The sequence below is a fragment of the Nicotiana tomentosiformis genome, chromosome 3 (genome assembly GCF_000390325.3).
Source record: "Nicotiana tomentosiformis chromosome 3, ASM39032v3, whole genome shotgun sequence".
NCBI classification, from domain to species: Eukaryota; Viridiplantae; Streptophyta; class Magnoliopsida; order Solanales; family Solanaceae; genus Nicotiana; species Nicotiana tomentosiformis.
The window spans coordinates 73033730-73054358 of NC_090814.1; the positions used below are offsets into that span (position 1 = coordinate 73033730).

The 20629-nt window shown below is 34.4% G+C and overlaps 2 protein-coding genes and 1 long non-coding RNA gene across 8 annotated transcripts; 2 read left to right on the top strand and 1 right to left on the bottom strand.

Moving 5' to 3' along the window:
- Nucleotides 1-220: 220 nt before the first annotated feature.
- On the top strand, nucleotides 221-4311 carry LOC104097453 (uncharacterized). 3 transcript variants are annotated; one of them, XR_011414772.1, is made up of 4 exons: nucleotides 223-2350; nucleotides 2458-2600; nucleotides 3445-3875; nucleotides 3959-4311. XR_011414772.1 is itself a non-coding variant. In XM_070197122.1 (3 exons), the coding sequence occupies exons 1-3, from the start codon at nucleotides 1928-1930 to the stop codon at nucleotides 3536-3538; spliced, it is 660 nt and encodes a 219-aa protein (XP_070053223.1). In that variant the 5' UTR covers nucleotides 223-1927; the 3' UTR covers nucleotides 3539-4311. The 3 variants fall into 3 exon arrangements, 1 of the variants encoding a protein (XP_070053223.1); XR_011414773.1 differs by having other exon boundaries at nucleotides 221-2350; nucleotides 2458-3368; nucleotides 3445-4311; XM_070197122.1 differs by having other exon boundaries at nucleotides 3445-4311.
- A 4382-nt stretch (nucleotides 4312-8693) lies between these two features.
- On the top strand, nucleotides 8694-11258 carry LOC104097452 (uncharacterized). Its single transcript, XR_686544.4, has 2 exons — nucleotides 8694-9778; nucleotides 11035-11258. It is a non-coding gene; the product is annotated as an uncharacterized lncRNA (long non-coding RNA).
- A 129-nt stretch (nucleotides 11259-11387) lies between these two features.
- On the bottom strand, nucleotides 11388-19231 carry LOC104097451 (cell number regulator 6). Of its 4 annotated transcripts, none has more exons than XM_009604011.4 (5): nucleotides 18986-19231; nucleotides 18773-18886; nucleotides 14032-14146; nucleotides 12434-12702; nucleotides 11388-11976 (listed from the first exon to the last, which is right to left on the bottom strand). In XM_009604011.4, exons 2-5 carry the CDS (start codon nucleotides 18878-18880, stop codon nucleotides 11749-11751), a joined length of 720 nt encoding a protein of 239 aa, XP_009602306.1. In that variant the 5' UTR covers nucleotides 18881-18886; nucleotides 18986-19231; the 3' UTR covers nucleotides 11388-11748. The 4 variants fall into 4 exon arrangements, with proteins under 4 accessions (XP_009602306.1, XP_009602305.1, XP_009602304.1 ...); XM_009604010.4 differs by having other exon boundaries at nucleotides 18773-18891; XM_009604009.4 differs by having other exon boundaries at nucleotides 18773-18905.
- Nucleotides 19232-20629: the final 1398 nt, after the last annotated feature.

Sequence of the window (20629 nt, forward strand, 5' to 3'; positions counted from 1 at the left end):
TGTCTATCTCACCCTCCAACTTACCAGGTGACTATATAGACACTTTATGTTTGGTTTTATTGTGTCAAGTAAACACACGTCTCTGGAAGGTATAATGCGTGACATACAGTCGCGCCTACATGGTTAAGTGAACCAATCAGAATTTAACACGTAGACTACACATGGTTAAACTTTCTAGCGACAAATTAAAACGAAAAAGAAAATAAAAATTAAAACGATACAAAAGAGGACAAACGGGAGCTTTCATTTCAGTAATTTCTTTTTACTGAAAACCCTAATTCCCAAATCTCCTCAAATCGATCTTCATCAATCTCTTCAATGGTTGGGGTAATCGTTCAATATCCTCGATAAAGCTTAAAAAATTAGAACTTTATCCATTCTTTGCCTTTAATTTTGCTTCGTTCATCTGTCGTTAGTCATTGGTGTGGAAGATATCGATATCGATAGGAGTGGGCTTGAAGACAAATAACATAAGAGATTTTATTAAGAGATATTAACATTTCTACTGTTTGTTATCTCTTTTTCATGCGCTTGTAAATGGGATTTCGTTATTTTTGAAAAAAGTTTTACTTTGTTTATGTACTCTGTTAAAGGGGGGAATATATTGGCTTTTACGTCTGTTAAAGAGTAGGGAATCTTGACCTTTATTTCTTGTCTTTTTCAGAGTTTGTTCACATTTGTGGCTTTATTATTGTTGTTTTTCACCACATGGGTAGGATTATTGAAAGACAATATATTGGGAGTTGGAAAGGGTTATCTTTACTATAGATAAAGATCATTTTTCTCTGACCGAGATGAAATGTTACACTAAGGATATTGGGTATGATAAAGTTGAAGGCTTTTATGTCAAAGACCTTACCAATATTCAATTTGTTGCATTGGAAACTGACAGCCAACTATATAATATTGTTAAAGACTTACGTACTGGGTCTATTATGACTTGTATGTGAAATATGTCATGGTGGAAGAAGGGGTCCCTGCTAGCAGTGTTGTAGGTCCACTGGTTGGTGACATGGACCAAGAAATAATTAATATAATATGTGGGGTTAATTCTAGGGCAACACAGATTGAGGGTGCTATAAATATGACTTTAAACGAGGCAGCTGGGGTTGGGGGGAGGGGGTAGAACAACCTCTTAATGATGAAGATAGTAGTGATAATGAAGACTTTGAATAAGATAACTTAGAGAATATTTCTGATGAAGATGACAGTAAAATTGATGAAGAATTGAGGGCTTTTAGAGAGACTGCTAGAAAAGAAAAAGATATGTGAAAGAAAGACCAAAAAACATAGAAAAGCCAATGTCATTCAAGAAGTGGAGCTTGGGGAAGCTGTGGTAGATAAGGGATTTGAGGATTTAGGGCTTAACAAGAAAGACGGATTTGTTGGAAAGTTGGGTGGTGATGAAGACTTCATTGACTCATCAGATGATGCTAGAGAAGACAATAGTAAAGATTTAGATGTTCTTGCACAATCAAGTGTTGATTTACTCTCCAGAAAAAGAAGCAAAAAGCTGAGGTATGATGATTATGCCAAGTATGCTTTATTTGAATTAGGTATGATATTTGAAAATATGCAAAGCTTTAGACAAGTTGTAGCTAACTATGCTATTCAGGAGAAGGTTCAATTAACTCTAAGACCCAATGAACCACATAGAGTAAGGGTAAAATGAAAAGGAAAGTTGTGTAATTGGGAACTGCATGCTAGTATTGATAAAGATTCAGGAGATTTCACTGTGAAAAAATACTATCCAGCCCATAAATATAATACAAAGAACAAGAACAAGTTATTCTCGGCCAAATATATTGCTAAAAAGTTCAAGGACAAAATAATCTCTCAACCTGATATCAGAGTGTATAAGCTGCAAGAAACAATTAGAAAAAAGTTGGGGTTGCAGGTGGGAAGATCAGGATGTTATAGGGAAAAGATGAGTGTGATTAGTAAATTCATGGGTGACTGGGCTCTTGAGTTTTCAAAGCTACTGGACTATGCTGATATGATTAAGAGTACAAATCCTGAGATTTCTTGTTGGGTCAGAATTGATAATGAGACACAACCTGAAAAATATTTGTTCAAGTATTTTTATGTCTGTTTTGATTCATTGAATAATGGATGGTTAGAAGGTTATAGGAGGATCATAGGGTTGGATAGTTGTTTCTTGAAGGGGGCTTACAAAGGTGAACTATTAGTTGCTATTGAAAAGAATGGGAATCAACAAATGTACCCAATAGCATTGGCAGTTATTGACCAAGAAACTAAACATTCTTGGAGTTGGTTCTTAAGTCATCTCATTCAAGATTTGGAGCTTGGTGTAGGAGATGGATTAATAATAATGTCTGACATGCAAAAGGTACTATACTAAACATGTTTTCTGTTGTTTATTTCATTTCTGTTGCTTATTTCATTTCTGTTATTTATTTTATTCTATTTCCTTTTTTTTTTTTTAATGTCTATAAGGGTCTTATTCTAGCTGTTCAAGAATTACTTCCTAATGCTGAAAGGAGGATGTGTGCAAGGCATATATGGGCAAACTGGCAAAAAAATCGAGAGATGAAGCAAGAAGAAAAGCTTTCTGGAGTTGTGCTAAGGCCAGTTTTGAGGTAAAATTGAAAGAAGAATTTGAACACTTGGATAAACTTGGGCATAATATTTGTGAATCCCTACTTAGTTATAATAAAGAGTACTGGTGTAGGGCTTATTTTAGTAAAACTGTTAGGTGTGATGTTGTTGAAAATAACATGTGTGAGACATTTAACTCTTGGATTGTGGGTCCTAGGCATAAATCAGTAATTAATATGCTTGAAGATATTAGACATAAGATAATGAATGGACATGGGGATATGATCAAATTTGCTGAAACTTGGATCAATGACATTTCACCCACGACAAGATTAGCTTTAGAAGAAAATAAAGAAGTTGGTAGGAGATTAAAAGTGATGTGGAATGCTCATACTGGCTTTGAAATTGAGGAAGGAAAATATATGTTCATTGTTGATATGGTTAGGAAAATATATAGTTGCAGATTGTGGCAGTTGAGGGGTATCCCTTGTGCCCATGTTTGCATTATCCATATTGGAGAAGATCCAGAAGATTTTGTTGAGCATTGGTATAGAAAAGATACATACTTGAATGCTTACAAGTACTTCATTTAACCAATCCCCAATATGAAGATGTGGCTTGAATCAAATAACCCACCAGTCGAGCCACCTGAAGTTAAATCAATGCGTGGTATACCCAAAAGATGTAGGAGAAAGGAAAAAGATGAACCAAGAAAAAAGAAATGGGGAAAAGCATCAAAGAAAGGAGCCAAGATGACATGTTCTAACTGCCACCAAATTGGCCACAACAAAAAAGGGTGCAAATCAGGGGTATGTCCTTTGTTATTTTTATTGATCTACTTACTTGTTAACCTTTGTCTTCTAACCTTTGTTTTGTTACGTATAGCCTCAAGAAAGACCAAGAACAACAATTGAAGCAACACCAAACAGTCAACATACTACTCAACAATCTAGTACAACTACTGAAGCAATGCCAATGAGACAACCTAGTACCCAACATTCTAGTATTCCTTATTCTTTGTATCAAGATACTACAAGAGTTAGAAATAATACTTCTACTGGGAGAGGTAGAGGGAGACGACTAGGAATAGGAGTTGGTAGAGGAAAAGGAAGGGGAACTGCTATAGGAAGGGGAACTACTTTAGGAAGGGGAAGGGGGTTGGTTCTGATTCAACAAGTACAACAACCAGTGTACCTGCTAGATTTGCTACTGCTGCTCCTCTTCATGTTGCTACTAAATCTGTTTCTACTGTTGTTGAAAAAAAAATGGGATTTGACATTTACACAGACACACAATCTGGAAGACAAGTTCTTAATGTAAGCTCTTTCACATTTCTATATGATAGCTATTTTCTAAGTTATTAATAGATTGCCTAATAGATATCACTCTAAATTTACAGCCGAAAACACTAAGTGAAAGAGTTATCTCTAGTGGGAGACAATTAAAGAATGCATCACTTACCAATATTGATCTTGGATTCAAGCTACCTGGATCGAAATGGAAGGAAAAAACTGCTATTACTGAAAACCAACTTCAACAACAAAAAGAGATGCAAATGAAGAAGAAAAAGGCTCATTAGAGAAGATTTCACTTTATGTAGTTAGTTCAAGTGTTTTGTCTAATTTGATTTTCATGAACCTAAAACTACAGTTTTAGTTATTTTCTATTAAAGCAATGTTTTAGATGTATGTTTGACATTTTATTTTGTGACTATTGCCTTGGCTTGAGCAATAAAATTTGTAGTTTATTCTACAGATTATATTTGCCTTGGTAGAATTTATTGTCTAGTTTGTATTTGTGTCTTGTAGCTGCAGTTAGGGAGAACATTAGTCATGTCAAAATTTTCCTGAAATATTAGTCCAAAAGTGGTTTAACTTGTATTTATCTAAGTTTCTTACATTACAACATTCAAAAGAGCTATTGGTTTACATAACTGCCAATACACAAAAAAGCTCCTTCAACCAACTAAATTTCAACACATATAGCAAATATTACATAAGACACTCTCTAACAATCCAAGCGGGTATCACAATGACCAGCAACATTCTGTACTTTCTCCTTTTCTTCGTCGTGTTTTTTGATCCGCTTCAAAAATCCCCAAATTACAATCCTAACTTGTTCAGGAAATTCATCTTTAAACCACTTAAAATACTTACACCTTTCCTGTAAAACAGTAAGAAATGTCCATAAAAATAGAGTCTTGGCCAAATAATATTTAAGAAACAAAATAGGCACAAAAAATAACTTTAAAAATTACTTAGTCGACCATATTGGCATCCAAGATACCTTCGACCTGGGTTATTTTATGACCACGAAATCATCAATTCTGCCCTTTTACCACAATGACAATACAAGGTGCCTTCCATTTTTGATAATGCTTCGTAATAGAGAAAGAGGGAAGATAGAAGTAGGAAAAGGTTGGGGAAGAACGAGAAAGAATTGGGATTTAGGTTTTGGAATTTGAGAATTGGGATAAATATAAAAGGAATTCATTAAGGGTATAATAGTAATTTTACAGTTTTTTAACCGTTACAACCAAGAAAAATTTAACCTAACGTGCTGCCCAGCGTTTGTATCTCACTCGAGTAACCATGTCAGACGCGTGTGTTTACTTGACACAATAAAACCAAACATAAAGTGTATGTATGGTCACCTAGTAAGTTGGAGTGTGAGATAGACATCTGGGGCCAACTTTAGGTGTCTCTTTATGTATTTTGCCAAAAGTAAATTTATTTGGGATCTTCTGAATCTAAAAATGAGTTAGATAAACTTTTTGAAAAGTGAAAGGAGGATTGATATTGGAGACAAGGAGATCTAAACTGCTAAAATGTTAGTACCTTTTGGAGTCGATCCATGACTAAAGCGATTATTTGCAACCTCTTTGCCTCCATGCTAGAAAGTTTTGGTTGTGTTAATGGAATTCAATAATCAATTTAATATGCAATAACATAACGAAATACACAACAAATGATTATTCGAGTAATCATCAGAGGCGCGCAAAGTCAGAATTTGAAGTTTATGAGTTCGAGATTATAGTCTTTTTAAGTTATTAGTTTTTAAAATTTATACATATTTAATGAATTTCTTAAGGCTATTATAGAATTTGGACCAAAGCTACTAGGTTCGGCCGAACCCGTAGCTTAAAGTCTAGCTCCGCCCAGGGGAATAACTAATAACACTTTTGATCTACATGTAGAAACTCGCAAATGGTGATAATATCTCACATGTAATTCTCTGGGATTTTTTGATTGTGTTGGATATTAAGTTTGGATCAGGCATCGCCCATGTGGACAAACCCGACTCGTTTAAAAGAGATAAACCGGAAAAAAAAATCAGAAATACCTATATTTACAACTGATAATTGAAAAATAACCACAGTTTCAAAAGTAATCAAAATTTATTCACTTTTTCATGTAAAGATAAAATTTGAACAAAAACACCCTTAAAAATCCAGAAAAATTCCGGCATAATATGATGGAGTACAAATTTTTTACATATGAGATTCCAGCATAATATGTTGGAATTTCGTACTCCATAATCCAGTATATATTATGCTGAAACTTTTCGTGTGCTGGAGTTCCAACATAATATGTTGGAAGTTTATACGCAGAAGCTCCATAATACATCATACTATGCTGGAGCTTTCCGTGTTTCAGCAAAATAATGGTCATTTTGTAATGACTTTACAAATGCTGGCTGTTTTTTAATTATCAGTCCGAAAACTGGCAAACACATGCTATTTTCACCGATAAGGCGATAAACCTGAAGTAGATTATTTAGGGAAGTGTATTAACTTCTAAGAAGAACTACCGTACAAAAAACAACGTATTAGTGGGAACGTGCAATCGGTTCCTTTCTTGGGTAGCTCTTCTCTAATTAATTGATTGTAGTCATTTTTTCTCCAACTCTTCTTTAGAAACGTAATTAAAAACCAGACACAATGTCGTCTTTTATCTAAGATGAACTAATCAAATAATTTGATAGAAAAAAGATAGATCTCAACACCTTGCCACAGACGACACTAAAATAGCTGTAGGCGTCTGTTAGGAGAAGGGGAAGTAGTAAATTGTTTCATCCTTCTAATCCTCTTAATGAATGAATTCGATATTGTAAAATTATACATACAATTCGCTCATAATCTCCACCTTCGGATTTCGAATAGGTTAGGTACGATGGAAAGAAATTAAGGATTGATTGAGCCCGTTTGGACATGAGAATTTTTTCAACTTTTTTCGAAATTTTTTCATTTTTTTCGAAATCAGTGTTTGGCCCTAAATTTTTTAATTTTCACTTGAAGATGAATTTTTGAATTTTTCGAAAATTTGAAAAACTACAAAAAGCTGTTTTTCAAAATTTTCACTCAGATCACTCACAAAACTTCAAAAATAACCCAAAATTATATTCATGTCCAAACACAACTCTAATTTTCAAATAACATTTTCACTTAAAATTTTTTTCACTTTTTTTTGAAAATTTACAATTCTTATGTCCAAACGCCCACTAAATACCGAATTAGAGAGCAAGAATTAGTTACTAACACGCCCGTGCTTAACACTTAGCATCACGAAGAATTGTTTGTCCAAAATAAAGATAAGAGGAAATAAAATTAGCCCAAATTCGTATGCAGTAATTAGTGGGTACAGTAGCTTGTTTACACTATTATGCTTACATGAAATAGAAAGATGACAAAACGAAAACAAGAAGAAAGATCTGTGACATAGCGAGCTAAGCAAGTAGCTAGAGAGATCGGTTGTATCATGCATGGTTTGCGAGCATTATCATTACCAAGATTCACAAATTTTCTTAACTGAGATTGAACAAAAAAACTACTCCAACAGTAGCCCGAGGTGATTGAAGTAGCGGAAGCAGAATTTTCACTAAAAAGATTCAAAAAATAAAAAAAAGTGAACACACGAAAAAGTTAAGGGAATTCAACATCTAATATTATATATACATGGAAAAAAATTGACTTTAAATACAGTATATAATTTTCGCCGCTCACCTAGCTCCGCCCCTGACTGACTTCGGGCTGCTACTTGACACGTAAAAAGAGCTTCAAAAACTCGAAACACTGCAGAAAACCAAGTCCTATGATGCTGCTTCTCTGCTTTGGCTTTTTCTCTCTAACGAACCCGGCCATATCTTCTTCTGCGAAAAGTACAAAATCTTCGATATTGCATTGTTCAGTCACAATATAGATGTTTATCATAGCAAGAATTACTACATCTTGTACATGGACTTGTTGGTGGACTCACCAAAACCATATATCTTGAATAATAAATCATATTTATTGCGCCTGCTCCAAAGGGTTGAATGCAATGCTGTTATGTAATGCTATTTAAAAGATTTATATATGAACTAGAATCCTAGATGGATAACAAGTCTTTTTGTATTTAGACATCATCGATCTGTAATTTACCGTGTCTCCCAATCCAAACATAATTAAGACTTGCAAACTTCTGAACTTTCTCTAACAACGTTTTATATACTTAGGAGGGAAAGAAGTTCTCATGATATGAAATTTTATTATTCTTACTATTATATTAATTATGATAAATTGATGTAGTTTTTTCTTGGAGGTTTTTTTGGGGAAAGAGAGAGAGAGGCAAGTTTAGTTAACTTAACTCTAAAATTCAATATTAATTATTAAACAATATAAGCTTGTTTGGATGGTTGTCATTGTATATTATCATAATGTATGTATTGTATTGTTACTATATTATTTCGATTAATGCAATGCTTGGATAAATTATATCATTTTTCATCGTTTTATAATGTCACGATAGAGGCCGACCCAGGATTTGACGGTCAATGGGGCACCGTTACATTCAATGTAAATTTATCATTGCTCATAAAGATTGGTACGGGGGCATTTAATATTTAAGTATTTCTTGAAGAAATTTGCAATTATATATTGAGTTTTTGCCGAAGTTTTCGGGTGTCGATGACCCCTCTATGGCTACCATGTAGGTCTGCCTCTGTGTCACGCACCAACAATTTGAAGAATAAGCTTACATTATTATTAAAAAAAAGTAAAGTATGTATAGAATTTTATAAAAAAAAAGATAAAATATAATTATTAAATAACTAGTTTTCGGAGACGTGCTTCGCACGTGTATACCCAACATCCATCCTTACTTAATTGTAGTAAATTTAAAAAAAAATTATCACCTATACTACATGTATATTCTAAAGTGCTTGAGTTTAAAACAAATTTTATAGCATACAAAATGTTAATTTTTGTATATCATTTAATATCCTTAACTTCTTAACTTTCTTTTCATGCACGTAATTGAACGTTATATTAATCGCTTTATTTTATTTGTAAACACTATGAAAAAAGGAAAGGAAAATTAAGTTCTCCCTGCTGTGGAAGTTTTTGAAACTTCCCGCTTGAAAATTTCATGAGCAACAAATTAAATTATTTTTTTTTCTTTCAAGACCAGTCATCTATTGACTGATAAAAAGAATATCAACGCTCTAATTAGTAACACAGTCATAATAAAACTCATAAAAACTAAATATCTAAACCTTAAGAGAAATGTCAAGGGACAGAATTTTAAAAATAGCTAGATCAAAATAATTGAAGCGGTTAACTAACATTTAAGACACCCTCTAAATACATAAACAATACCATTTCTTTGGTCGTAGATAGTTGTATATATATATTGTCTTCTCATCTCAAAATATTGTAATCCTACACAGTAAACAGAATGCATCAACTTATGCTAGTGTTATAGGTGGTCTTCAAGGTAGAAAGTAGTGGGAATTGAAACTATTCTATTCTAGTATCCATCGTATCTACATACTTCACCAACTCTCAATATCTTTTATTTCCTATAAATTTTTATGGATGAAAAAGAAAGAAAACGAAAATGTAAGATCAAAGAAAATCTACTCCTCCAAAAGCGTCCTTGAGAGAAACGGAAATCATTTCGTTGCTTTTATATACTTCTTTCCTGGTTGGTGTTCTTTGGCTTTTCATTGCATATATTTATTGATAGAAGTAGCCTCCGTTAATTTACTTACGCGTAACTCCTCATATTATACAATTTTTTGTAGTAACGAATAGGTTGGCTGAATTAGTTTGGTTAATGCACTGGTTAATGAGGGAATAAGTTACAAGAGTTATAGAAGATGAAATGTGAAAAGTTTGACATGTAAATTATAATTAAAAAAAACAGCTGGAATTATTCATTTAATAGAATGTTTTTATTGGGTGAAGGTCAAAATGACCACTCAGCTTTTAGGGGTTGTTTGGTTGCCAGTTAGAGAAAAGTTATCCATGTATTAAAATTAGGATAACTTTATACATTGTTTGGTTAAGGGGGGGGGGGATAATCTCCACATAGAAGCTAACATAAGGTATACAATGCTTGGTTGTTTTTTTTCTCTTTTTCACATAAAATGTAGCATTGCTTATTCAATGTTTGGTTCATGTTTTTCTTTTCCGCATAACTAATACATGTATAAGTTATGAGAGAATCTATGTATTATTTATGCAGGGTAGAAGGTGGAATAACTTATACATGTATTAGTAATACTTGTATTAAAACACAAACTGACGAGAATACCCTTTATTCAAACTTGCATTTTTTTGTTTAAAAATATATATTTAAACTATACTAACAATTTTAATAAAATAAAGTAAGCTAATAATAAATAACACTCACATTACATTTATATTACTAATCCTTATATAGCTACCGCATAATTAATCCCCGCATAACTAATCCCAACATAACTCAATCTTGCATAATTTATCCCTGCATAACTAATACATGCATAACTAATCACTGTATTACTTATTCATGCATAACTAATACATACATAACTAATACATGTATAACTAATACCTGCATAACTCTAACCGGCAACCAAACGACCCCTTAATGGATAATTTGGTAATTCAACCTTAACTTTTGAAGGTTCCCACTTATAATATAGTATGATAATTAAGGATAAAATAAGAAAAAAAAAATAAAGTAACAACACGACCACACCAAATCGGTCGTTACATAAAATGAAACTATTCATCATTATGTAACGAGTGATTTAACAATACGATACAATAAAATTTAAGTAATAATAAACAAAACAAACATTGTATTTAAAATAACAATACGATACAATACAATATGTACAACCATCCAAAGTACGTTTTCATGGGCAATGTTAAACAACAATTAACGTTTAATCACCATTAATTTTTACGGGTTATGTTTATCATTCATTTTTTTATTTTTTATTTTTTATTTTAAACTATTTTCCTTTTCTTGATAAGGGTCAATGTTGAATTTGTGTGTTTAGTATCATATATTCTATTGGATGTATCAAATGATCAAATCACACAAGCTTCGTGAGTAGCATTATCTGATAAGTCTCTTACTACTGTTTGACATCAATGTAGATTAAAGTCAAATCGTTTACATTCCTAATTTGCCATCTTTCATGATATATTTACGTCATTATTAGGTCTCCCAGTATTTTCCAAAAATCACAAATTGAAGGATACAGAATTGCGCAATCAACTGAATTGACAAACACAAGAAAAAAGTGATTGTACTAAACATTAATGCATCAACAACTTCCTATTCCTTTTACTGAAGGTGCACTGCTCCCCAATAAGTGAATAAGAAAGCATATATACGCGAGCTGTAAAAGTTCTGTGTAATAAAAATTCTTTACCAAAAAAAAAAGGTCAAAATTTTATTTTACGAGATGCTCTAAAACTTGTGTATTCATTTCGTACGTATGGAACTAAACACATGCGTAAAATCTCCAGAAAAGTTCCATTTTACTGGAGTATATGAATGTGTGATAAAAACTAAAAAGAACAAAAGAGTTTTGATTATGAGTATACCTTTTGACATAATGTAGTTCAACTACTTCTGAAAAATAGCGCAGGATGTCCTAAGCATTTTCAGCAGATAATAAAATACATTATAATGGTCTAATTTGTGCGTCTAAAAGCTCACCTTCCACTAACTTCTTTCCTGAACACCGAAAAACAACACATTTCACCACAAAATTTTATATGCATGATGATCCATACCCTTATAAAAAGACTTGATTTTTCCATTTTGAACTGTATAAACATAGCTCCAGATCCGACTGTGCCTGTAGCAAAAAACACGCCCTGTTTGAACCATACCTGATTTAGCAATTTTACAGCACGGCGAATGACTTTCATAGAGCTTGCATCTCAAGGTTAGTTTGTTCGCCCCCATTTGCAGAGGAAGGTCCAGATTCTCGGTTGTCGCCAGCAGCATTCATCTCCTGAACAGGTGGAGGGTTAACTATTGTCATTTGCATGGCAGCATTATCTGACAGACGACTCTTCATCTCCCGATGCTCCTGGCACAAGGCACACCAGTGCAGGCAGCAATGCACCACGCAGGGGTCGCAGGGCGAATTCTGCGTCGTTAAGAAATTAGTATACAACACAAGGTGCTAAGACAAAACAGCATGTTACTCTGACATTTGCAATACTCGCCGTAGACATGAAATCTGTCTCATGCCCCAGCAGTGAGCTCAGGACAAACTGATGAGAGGTCAGATTACCTTTTCTCACTCGAAAAACACTAAATCTAATGCAATGATATACTTAAAAATATGTCTTTTCTCGGACGCCACGAGAAATTACAGTTCGTTTGAGAGTTGAGACGGTATAAGTCCTAAGCCGATAAAGGAATTTTTTTCGTCCATAGCTGACAAAAATTACCAACTTGAAATTTGGCTAGAATGAAATCACAGGTTATTTTTTGGGTGTAAATAAATAACTGTAAATCAGATTAATCAAGGCCATGAGTACAGGAATTGAAGCCAATTATGCATAATATTGTGTATCAGACAGAAAATAAAGTGACTCTACCTTGAGATGATACTTCTTCTGCAGTGACTGCCGAACCAGACCAGTGTATATGCCACACATCCACCAACTAAATAATAAACCTTCACAAATGAGGAATGATGTCCTTGGATCAATACCGTGAAATGCTGCTGTTGCAGCTGCAACCGCAATGCCACCCTCAATGAAAATGGCATGACAAATGCAAGGAGTAGACCAAGGAGTATCATCATCTCTTAGGCTCTCAACATTACGCCCAAACAAGACACAAGGACAGAAAAGCCCTCTCCAGCCTATATAGGTAATTAACAATCAGTGTCAGAAGAAGTATGTATGGCGCATAGACTGACAAAAATGCATACCTCATAATTAAGAATGTGATGCAGATATCTATTCAGAGATGATGGGGAAAATCAAGCCCAGCAAAATAGTAAACAACCACAACACTAGCTTAACAGAAAACAGAATTTTTGCATATTAAAAAGGTATCCAAGCACTAGTTGAAGATTAATGTCACTTTATTACAAAGAGCATGCTCTTCCAGCTTGTATAGTTTTGAATGCATTTCAGATAATTTAATCAAAAGATAAACAAGCAGCCAGCTTTAGCGCCTAGATTTCACCTCTTAAGACCAGTTTAATATGTACATAGTAACCAAAAACCAGATTGGTCATTAAGATCAGGGTAACATACCATACTCGTGTGAAACCGCCAGCCACTTACAAGACAGACAAACCAACCACACTTGGTCAGCCACAATTGGATCTGGAGATTTAAGTTCAGAAAACCACCATTGTTTTTTCCCGATAATGGTGTTGTCTGAGCCATGTATGCACCTCGATAATTTCACCAGGTACCTGCTACCTCCCGCCAGCACAGGTACCAGGTAACTCTGCACCCAGGCTTAGGCGGGGGGAGAAGAAATCACCAAGAGTTTCTTGTCTCTGCTGGCCCACTTCATTAACCATTAGGACACACCCTTGGGTGGGTGATCAGAGAAACCACCTTTGTTTTTGTTTAACAATATAAAAACAGGACAGGAAAGTGTTCTGAATGAAATTACAGATAATGAATCAAGACAAAGAATACTAGTTGTTTTAGATATCATTAATCACGAGCCTTTACAGCTTTCTGTAGCAGACAAGAAATAAATCCAACTTAGAGAAATCCACTATATAATACTTATAAGCGAATAGATTCAAATATATATTGCACATAAACTGGGTTAAATTGGAATAATACAAAGATTAACACTTCCTACTGCATAAACTGAAGACTACTTTATTCAAAACTTTTTAAGTTTGTTTTCTCTCTATAGGTTTCTTTATAGTTTTTGTATAGGAAGCGGATAGTTAAATGGGACATGTTTTGAAAAGGGCTTAAACTGGTGTTTGCCCTTTGTTTTGTACAGCTACTTGGTAATTAATAAATTTTCTTTAATTGCCAAAAAAAAGGATTAACACTTCCAAAGTTAAAAGACAAAATGGCAGTTTTAGATACCATTCATCATCTTTTCCAATGTCATTTCAAGCCTTAGGAATAGTGCAACATACATAGTAAACAATACCAGCAAAGACGGCCAATTATTTATGACGCGACCCTAAATAAAAAAAAGAACTTACAACTATCTTTGTCCTCTGCACATCCAAAAATCCCAGTTGTCCATGGCTCGTCTGCAGGAGGCTCAAAACTCTCAGGCAACGGTTGTCCACACTCATGGCACTTCCGAACAGCTAACTGCCCAATGATGTGGATGACACATGACATTTGCAATAGAAAGCATGATAAAGGAGGACCAAACGATAAAGGAGGACCAAACAACAGTACAAGTAACATAAAAGTTCTGATGGAGAAGTTTGTAAAAGGAACAATACAGTCATTATTAAATAAACAACAAACAAACAAACAACAACAAACCCAGTATAATCCCACAAGTGGGGTCTGGGAGGGGTAGTGAGTACGCAGACCTTACCCTACCGTGAATGTAGAGAGGTTGTTTCCAATAGACCCTCGGCACAAGGAAAAATGAAAATAAAGCAATAGCAACAAGCAGCAACGAGAACAAGATAAACAGGAAAACGAGACGAAAGGAACAACATGTAGTGATGGAAATCTAACAATAATAGAATATAAGACTGACACTAATAACACTGGAATTGTCAGGAACCGTCATTATTAAATAAAAATCAGCTAAACCCAGCCAATTTTGTGAATTTCTTTTTATCAAAACTAAAAAGAAATACTTGTCCAACTGTTTCCTTAAGCAGAATAGCTGCCTACAGCTTAGTAGCAAATACCTTTCTGTGTGTGATGCATATTCCATAATATATTTTGATACAGCTTTCCAATATCTGCATCTTATGACCCCACATATGCATACTCCCAGAATGGCAGCTGCATTTTAGAAGGGGTTTTAGTGATCGGATATGGGATGAAATAACTCAACTATTGAATTGTTTGTGGCGTATTTTTCCTGATGTCAAGATGGATTCTCAGTTTTGGTTAGCAAGCAACAATGGATGCTATTCAGTAATAAGCTGCTATGCTCTGCTGCAAATCAATCAAGGAACTGGAGATTAACTGGCTTGGAAGACACTATGGAAACAACGGCAATGAGTTTTCTGAGTGATACCCCAAGATGTGTGAAGTCTACTTTCTTACTGGTAGGGACAAAGAATTGAGAAGGGAAAGAAGCAAACATGGAATACTATCCCATTATGAGTCAAGTGGACTATATGGTTGAAAAGGTGTTAGACCTGCTGTTACTAGGGTCTATAACCGCAGAAAGAAGGGTGAAGATAAGGCTTTTATTTATTTATTTATTATCATGTATATGTGTTGGTAGTAGTTACCTAGCAGTTCAGGCAGTTATTTTGTGTTATATTATATTAGGAAGAAGGGAAGACAGGCAGTTTATTCTGTAGTATTTTCTCTGGCAGATTTGGAGGTTAAGGTTCCTCAAAATACCTTGGTTGTTTGGTATATTAATGTTCTAATTGCTGTTTGTTTCTCTGTAGGACTTATTCTATTTGTTGGTGGCAATAAAGAATAGTTGAAGTGTTGTTCTGTATTGCAAATTCACTGATTACTGTTAGGGAAAATTCTGGTTTCCTAACAAAAGGAATAATGGATATTATGAGGGTAATGATGCAACATTCTTCTTTTGTAAAGAATAGATGTCTAAATTCTCTGTATTCATGGTGTAGGCACAATACGCTGGACAACCCAGCCTTTCTTTTGGATTTCTTGGAAGCTATGATGCTGTAACAATAAAGATAAACCTGATGCTCCATTTTATGCTTTTGTAGTACCTCCCCGGTACTATTTATTACAAAATACCTTACTTTATAAAATAAAAAATACTTAGGGATACAATAGAAACCAAGTCAAATTCTATAGCAATGTTGTCAAAAAGCAAAAGGCACAAAAAAGCGACAAGGTCTTTGGGACTTGAAGAGAAAAACGAGAAAAAAAGCACACAGTTCACAACATTAAGAAGTACCAACCATATATTAATTCGGTAATATAATGATCAAACTGAAATTAAAATAACTAACTTTAATATCCAATATACAATAACACTGATATTAATTCAACTTCTAGATTCAAGAACCGAACACTTCATCACTTTGCATGTTATTATTTGAAGCGCATGGCTTCCCTATGAAACTATATAACAACAAAGTAAGACACTAAGTAAGTTAACTTAATAATTATAGACATGAAAGTTTTCCTACAAATGGGTTGGCTTTAACATCCAGAGGATGGCTTGCCAAGCTACGCAAACAGTGAATTTGCTTATAGTCGCAAAACTTTTCCTACTAATGAGGTAAAACAAGTATTATACATGACAATGCTTGTAAAAGCATGGGAAAGAGGGATAATATACATGACAAAGTATGTGCAAGCATGTGAAAGTGGGGTGACATATATAACAAAGCATGTGAAAGTGGAGCCCGAAGAGTATAAAAATATGGGAATTTTTTCTTGGTATGCTGAGTGATTTTTAGGATTTTAAGCCATTTTGAAACTTTGACGGCATCCAAGGTAAAAGTGCGAAAACCAGTTCCGACTGCTTTTGATGCCACGGATTCTTGTCTACTTTCTGAAATTGGTTCATTTGTCATGCCATCTTGATCCTCATCTATTCAGATATTTCTGGTTCCTTTGGCCGATTCACAAATATCGGGGGATAGTCTTCTTCGGAAGAGTTGGGTGTGGAGTCATATATATCACCCTACTTTCACATGCTTCCACATGCTTTGTCATATATATGACCCTATTTTCACACGGTTTCACATGCTTTCACAAGCATTGTCATGTATCATAGTTGTTTTACCTAAGGTCCTTCACATGTCTAAGGGGACCCACTTGTAGAAAAGATTTCCATGTAAGATATATTTGACTTGTAATAACCTCTTAACCATATATAAAGGAGGCTATGTAGTACTTGGAAGATCATCTAGTAGCCATTGTAAATCATTGTGTTATATATGAGTTCTTTCAAGATTTTTCTCTTGCTCTTTCTTTCGAAAGGGATAGAAAGGCCGATTCTTATATGAAAATGGAGTAATAATACTCTAAGAAAGTTAGCTTATTATAGTACGAACGTTTTCTGAGTTATAACAACTAAAGTTGGTTATAGTACAAAAGTTTTCCGAGTTGAGTAGCTTGACAAGCCATCCTCTGAATGTTGAAGCCAACCCATGGGTAGGAAAACTTTTGCAACTATAAGCAAATTTACTATTTTCGCAGCTTGGCAAGTCATCCTCTGGATGTTGAAGCCAGCCCATTTGTAGGAAAACTTTCGTGTCTATAATTATTAAGTTAACTTACTTAGTGTCTTACTTTGTTATTATCTTGAATACTTAGTGGGCGTTTGGACATAAGAATTGTAAAATTCCGGAAAAAAGTGAAAAAAAATTTCAAGTTAAAATGATATTTGAAAACTAGAGTTGTGTTTGGATATGAATATAATTTTGGGTTGTTTTTGAAGTTTTGTAAATGATCTGAGTGAATTTTAAAAAACAGTTTTTTGGAGTTTTTTAAATTTTCGAAAAATTCAAAAATTCATCTTCAAGTGAAAATTTGAAAATTTATGGCCAAACACTGATCTCGGAAAAAAGTGAAATTTTTTTGAAAAAAAGTGAAATTTTTCTTATGTCCAAACGGGCTCTTAGTGTCTTACTTTGTTATTATCTTGGTATCAGAGCCAGACCATCATTTCGGAGAAAGGAACGGTTTACTAAATATGCCTGAGTCATTTCCATCATCTTCTTCCCTTGCAAAGATAAATATGTCCTTTACTCTTTCTAAAACTTTGTCAAATAAATATGATTACCAGTATGAAGTAGATATCTACCCGATGGAACAAGGAGTGTCATCTAATGAATTACCCATCACAAACCCATACTCAGCTTGTGCCAAAAAGTTGTTTTCCCTTGCTTAAAGAATGTACTGTATGCTTCAACTTAGCTGGAACCTAGATGTCTAATTGGCTACGATATATCACAATCTCACTGCCGCAAACATAAAACATAGAAGTCCCTTTACTTATCCCTTGTATAGTTGCATATGTATTAAACTGACGAGATGAAGATTAGATAGACTCGAGCATAATTACCAATGGAAGGATTATACTGATGCCTTTTGATGGACGGAATATCAATGTACTAAAGAAAGATGAAGTGCGAGAAGCCGCATGCCCGTCATTTCTTAAGATCATTTGCTCGTGGAAAGAATAAACACTTTGGCACCTTTAACCAACAAATAAGCCTCCCCCCACTACTTTTCATTGGTATTAAGTTGAAATGAGAAAAGCATCCATAATGGAGCATTTAGGAGCAACATATGTACAAAATACTAGTCCATTTGAAGCACACAATTTGATCTTTTGGAAACATGACACACTAGCAACATTGGACACCAGAACTACCAATTTAAATACTTTCTCTTAGGTATCACAATTGAATTTGTCCAAACACCACAATTAAACAAGAAAGGTAACTCTAGTCAAGTCGTGATGGGTAACTCCAATAGTTTTGGTGCCTATAAATAGTTCGCAACCTCTGCAAAGAAAATCCTTCACTATCTATAACGAGCCTAACGTTGGACATCATTCCCTATCCACTTCTCTAAACTGCAGATCCACACATATCAGATAAAGTTGGATAAAACTACAAACAAAATTCGCAGTTACGACACTCAGTGCGAGCCTATATAATCCAACCGTGGTGCGCAGATTTATCCGATATAAGCATAACTATAAGTGACTTAAAAAAATGTATTGACTGAAAAACATGACTGAAAAATGCAAAGAGGATTTTCGAAAAATTCAAAGAGATGATAAAAGATAATAAAAACCTGAGGGACATCAATAGGTTGATTAAGCTCGCCAGGCTTAATGTCCTCAAGAGGCGCTTGATCTTTTGTCAACTTCACATACCTCGACGGATTTCCTCCTTCCGCCATCTGAATCTGATCTGCAAAACTATTACTATCAAATTTCAGTAACCAAATTGGAAAGATAGTGAAGTCCAAAGAGAAATTGTTTTGAAAATTAAGATTTCGTGGTACCTTGTAACAGTCGGTTGAGTGTTGGGGTCAGTCAAACGAGGTAAAGTGTAACTGCTAAGTATTAGTGAAGGCTGGGATTTAGTACGGTCACGATTATCTTATCTTATTGTAGAACCTCCGGCGTTTATTACAACGGGAAAATCGCAGGTTCCTTCTTTTGGGCGACTTTTCCTTTTTGTTTTGTTAAGGCTCAAGTACGGCACACCGCCTCCCTTGCGTGTTTTACATACTTTAGCCGATTATTTACTGCCACGAGGTGGCAGTACTTCTTTGAAGCTGTCACCCGCTGAGATCTCTCACTTTCTTTTCTTTTTAAGAATATTTATATATAATCATATCAGTTAGCTGATATAAAAATAATATTATAACACTTAAAAAATAAAATTATATGTAACTCCTAATATAATAAGTACTGATTGAAGTGCCGAACAAAGAAAAGTAAGTTAGCGGTGACCATAAATTTTCAAATTTATTTTAAAAAATTTAATTTATGTGAAGTTTGGTTTGAAGATGAAAATATATTTGGACATCATTTTTTAAAATATATTTCACTTTATTTTTTTGAAAAAATATTAAAGATGACTTATATCCATAAGTTCTAAAAATTATCAAAAATACCCAACAAACCCAACAAATAAACTTACTAATCACATATATGTAGAACATTCATCGATGTCATTCATTATCATTATCACAAACCATAGTCCTCGTCATATATAAGTTTGGCACAAAATTATCATTTTTATAATAAACTAAAAATAAACCCGAAAAAACGACGTTCTTGGCGATTGAATACATCACAAGGAGGTATGCATCATCCTACATTCGAGAAAGATGCTTCTCAAGCCCTCGAATCACGGAGAATCTGAGAGAGGAGAATCAAGGGATAGATAGAATTGGACTCACAAATATTCATCAATAAAATCTCTTTTTATTCATATTATTTTTGTTGCAGTTTATTTTTCATACAATGAAAATTTATTGCTAACAAATTTTGGCACGCCCAGTGGGACCAATTCTGCCCTTTATCTATCCTTCTTGCAAGTTGAAAACTACAAACTTCGGATCTACAGCTACAATGAAATTCCGCAAATGTGATGTTTCATGCAAAGATTATATTGTTGCCGCATCCTCGGAGCTCAGTCATGTTGGCCCAATCACTCGAAGCAAGTTCAAGGCTAGTGGCTTGGATGAATCCGAATACTTCGCCTCCTTGGAGATGGCAAAGAAGAGCAGATCCCACATGACGTATGCAACCGCAATCTTTGGGGGCAATACCCCATTCTCGCTATTTGACGAACGTTCTCAAACAGCCTCCAACCTTGGTGAATTTGAGGATTTGGTGGATTCTCCCGTTTTAACTAAAGTCAACGCCTTAATGACTGGCGCAACTAACATGGATGAAAAGTTTGCCATGATGGAACAAACTATAGAAGTATTGAAGAAATCTGTTGAAGACAAAGACCTTCAAATCGCTCAACTCATGAACAAACTGGAGGCCTATGTACCTGGAGAGTCAAGCTATGTCCCTCCTCGTTCTCCTGGACCCACCTCGCAAAAATGGCTATTGAGGAATCACTTGCAAATTTCAACATTCAAAAGGAAAAGCAATCCACTTCAGTTGCGACATTATCTGTCCAATAA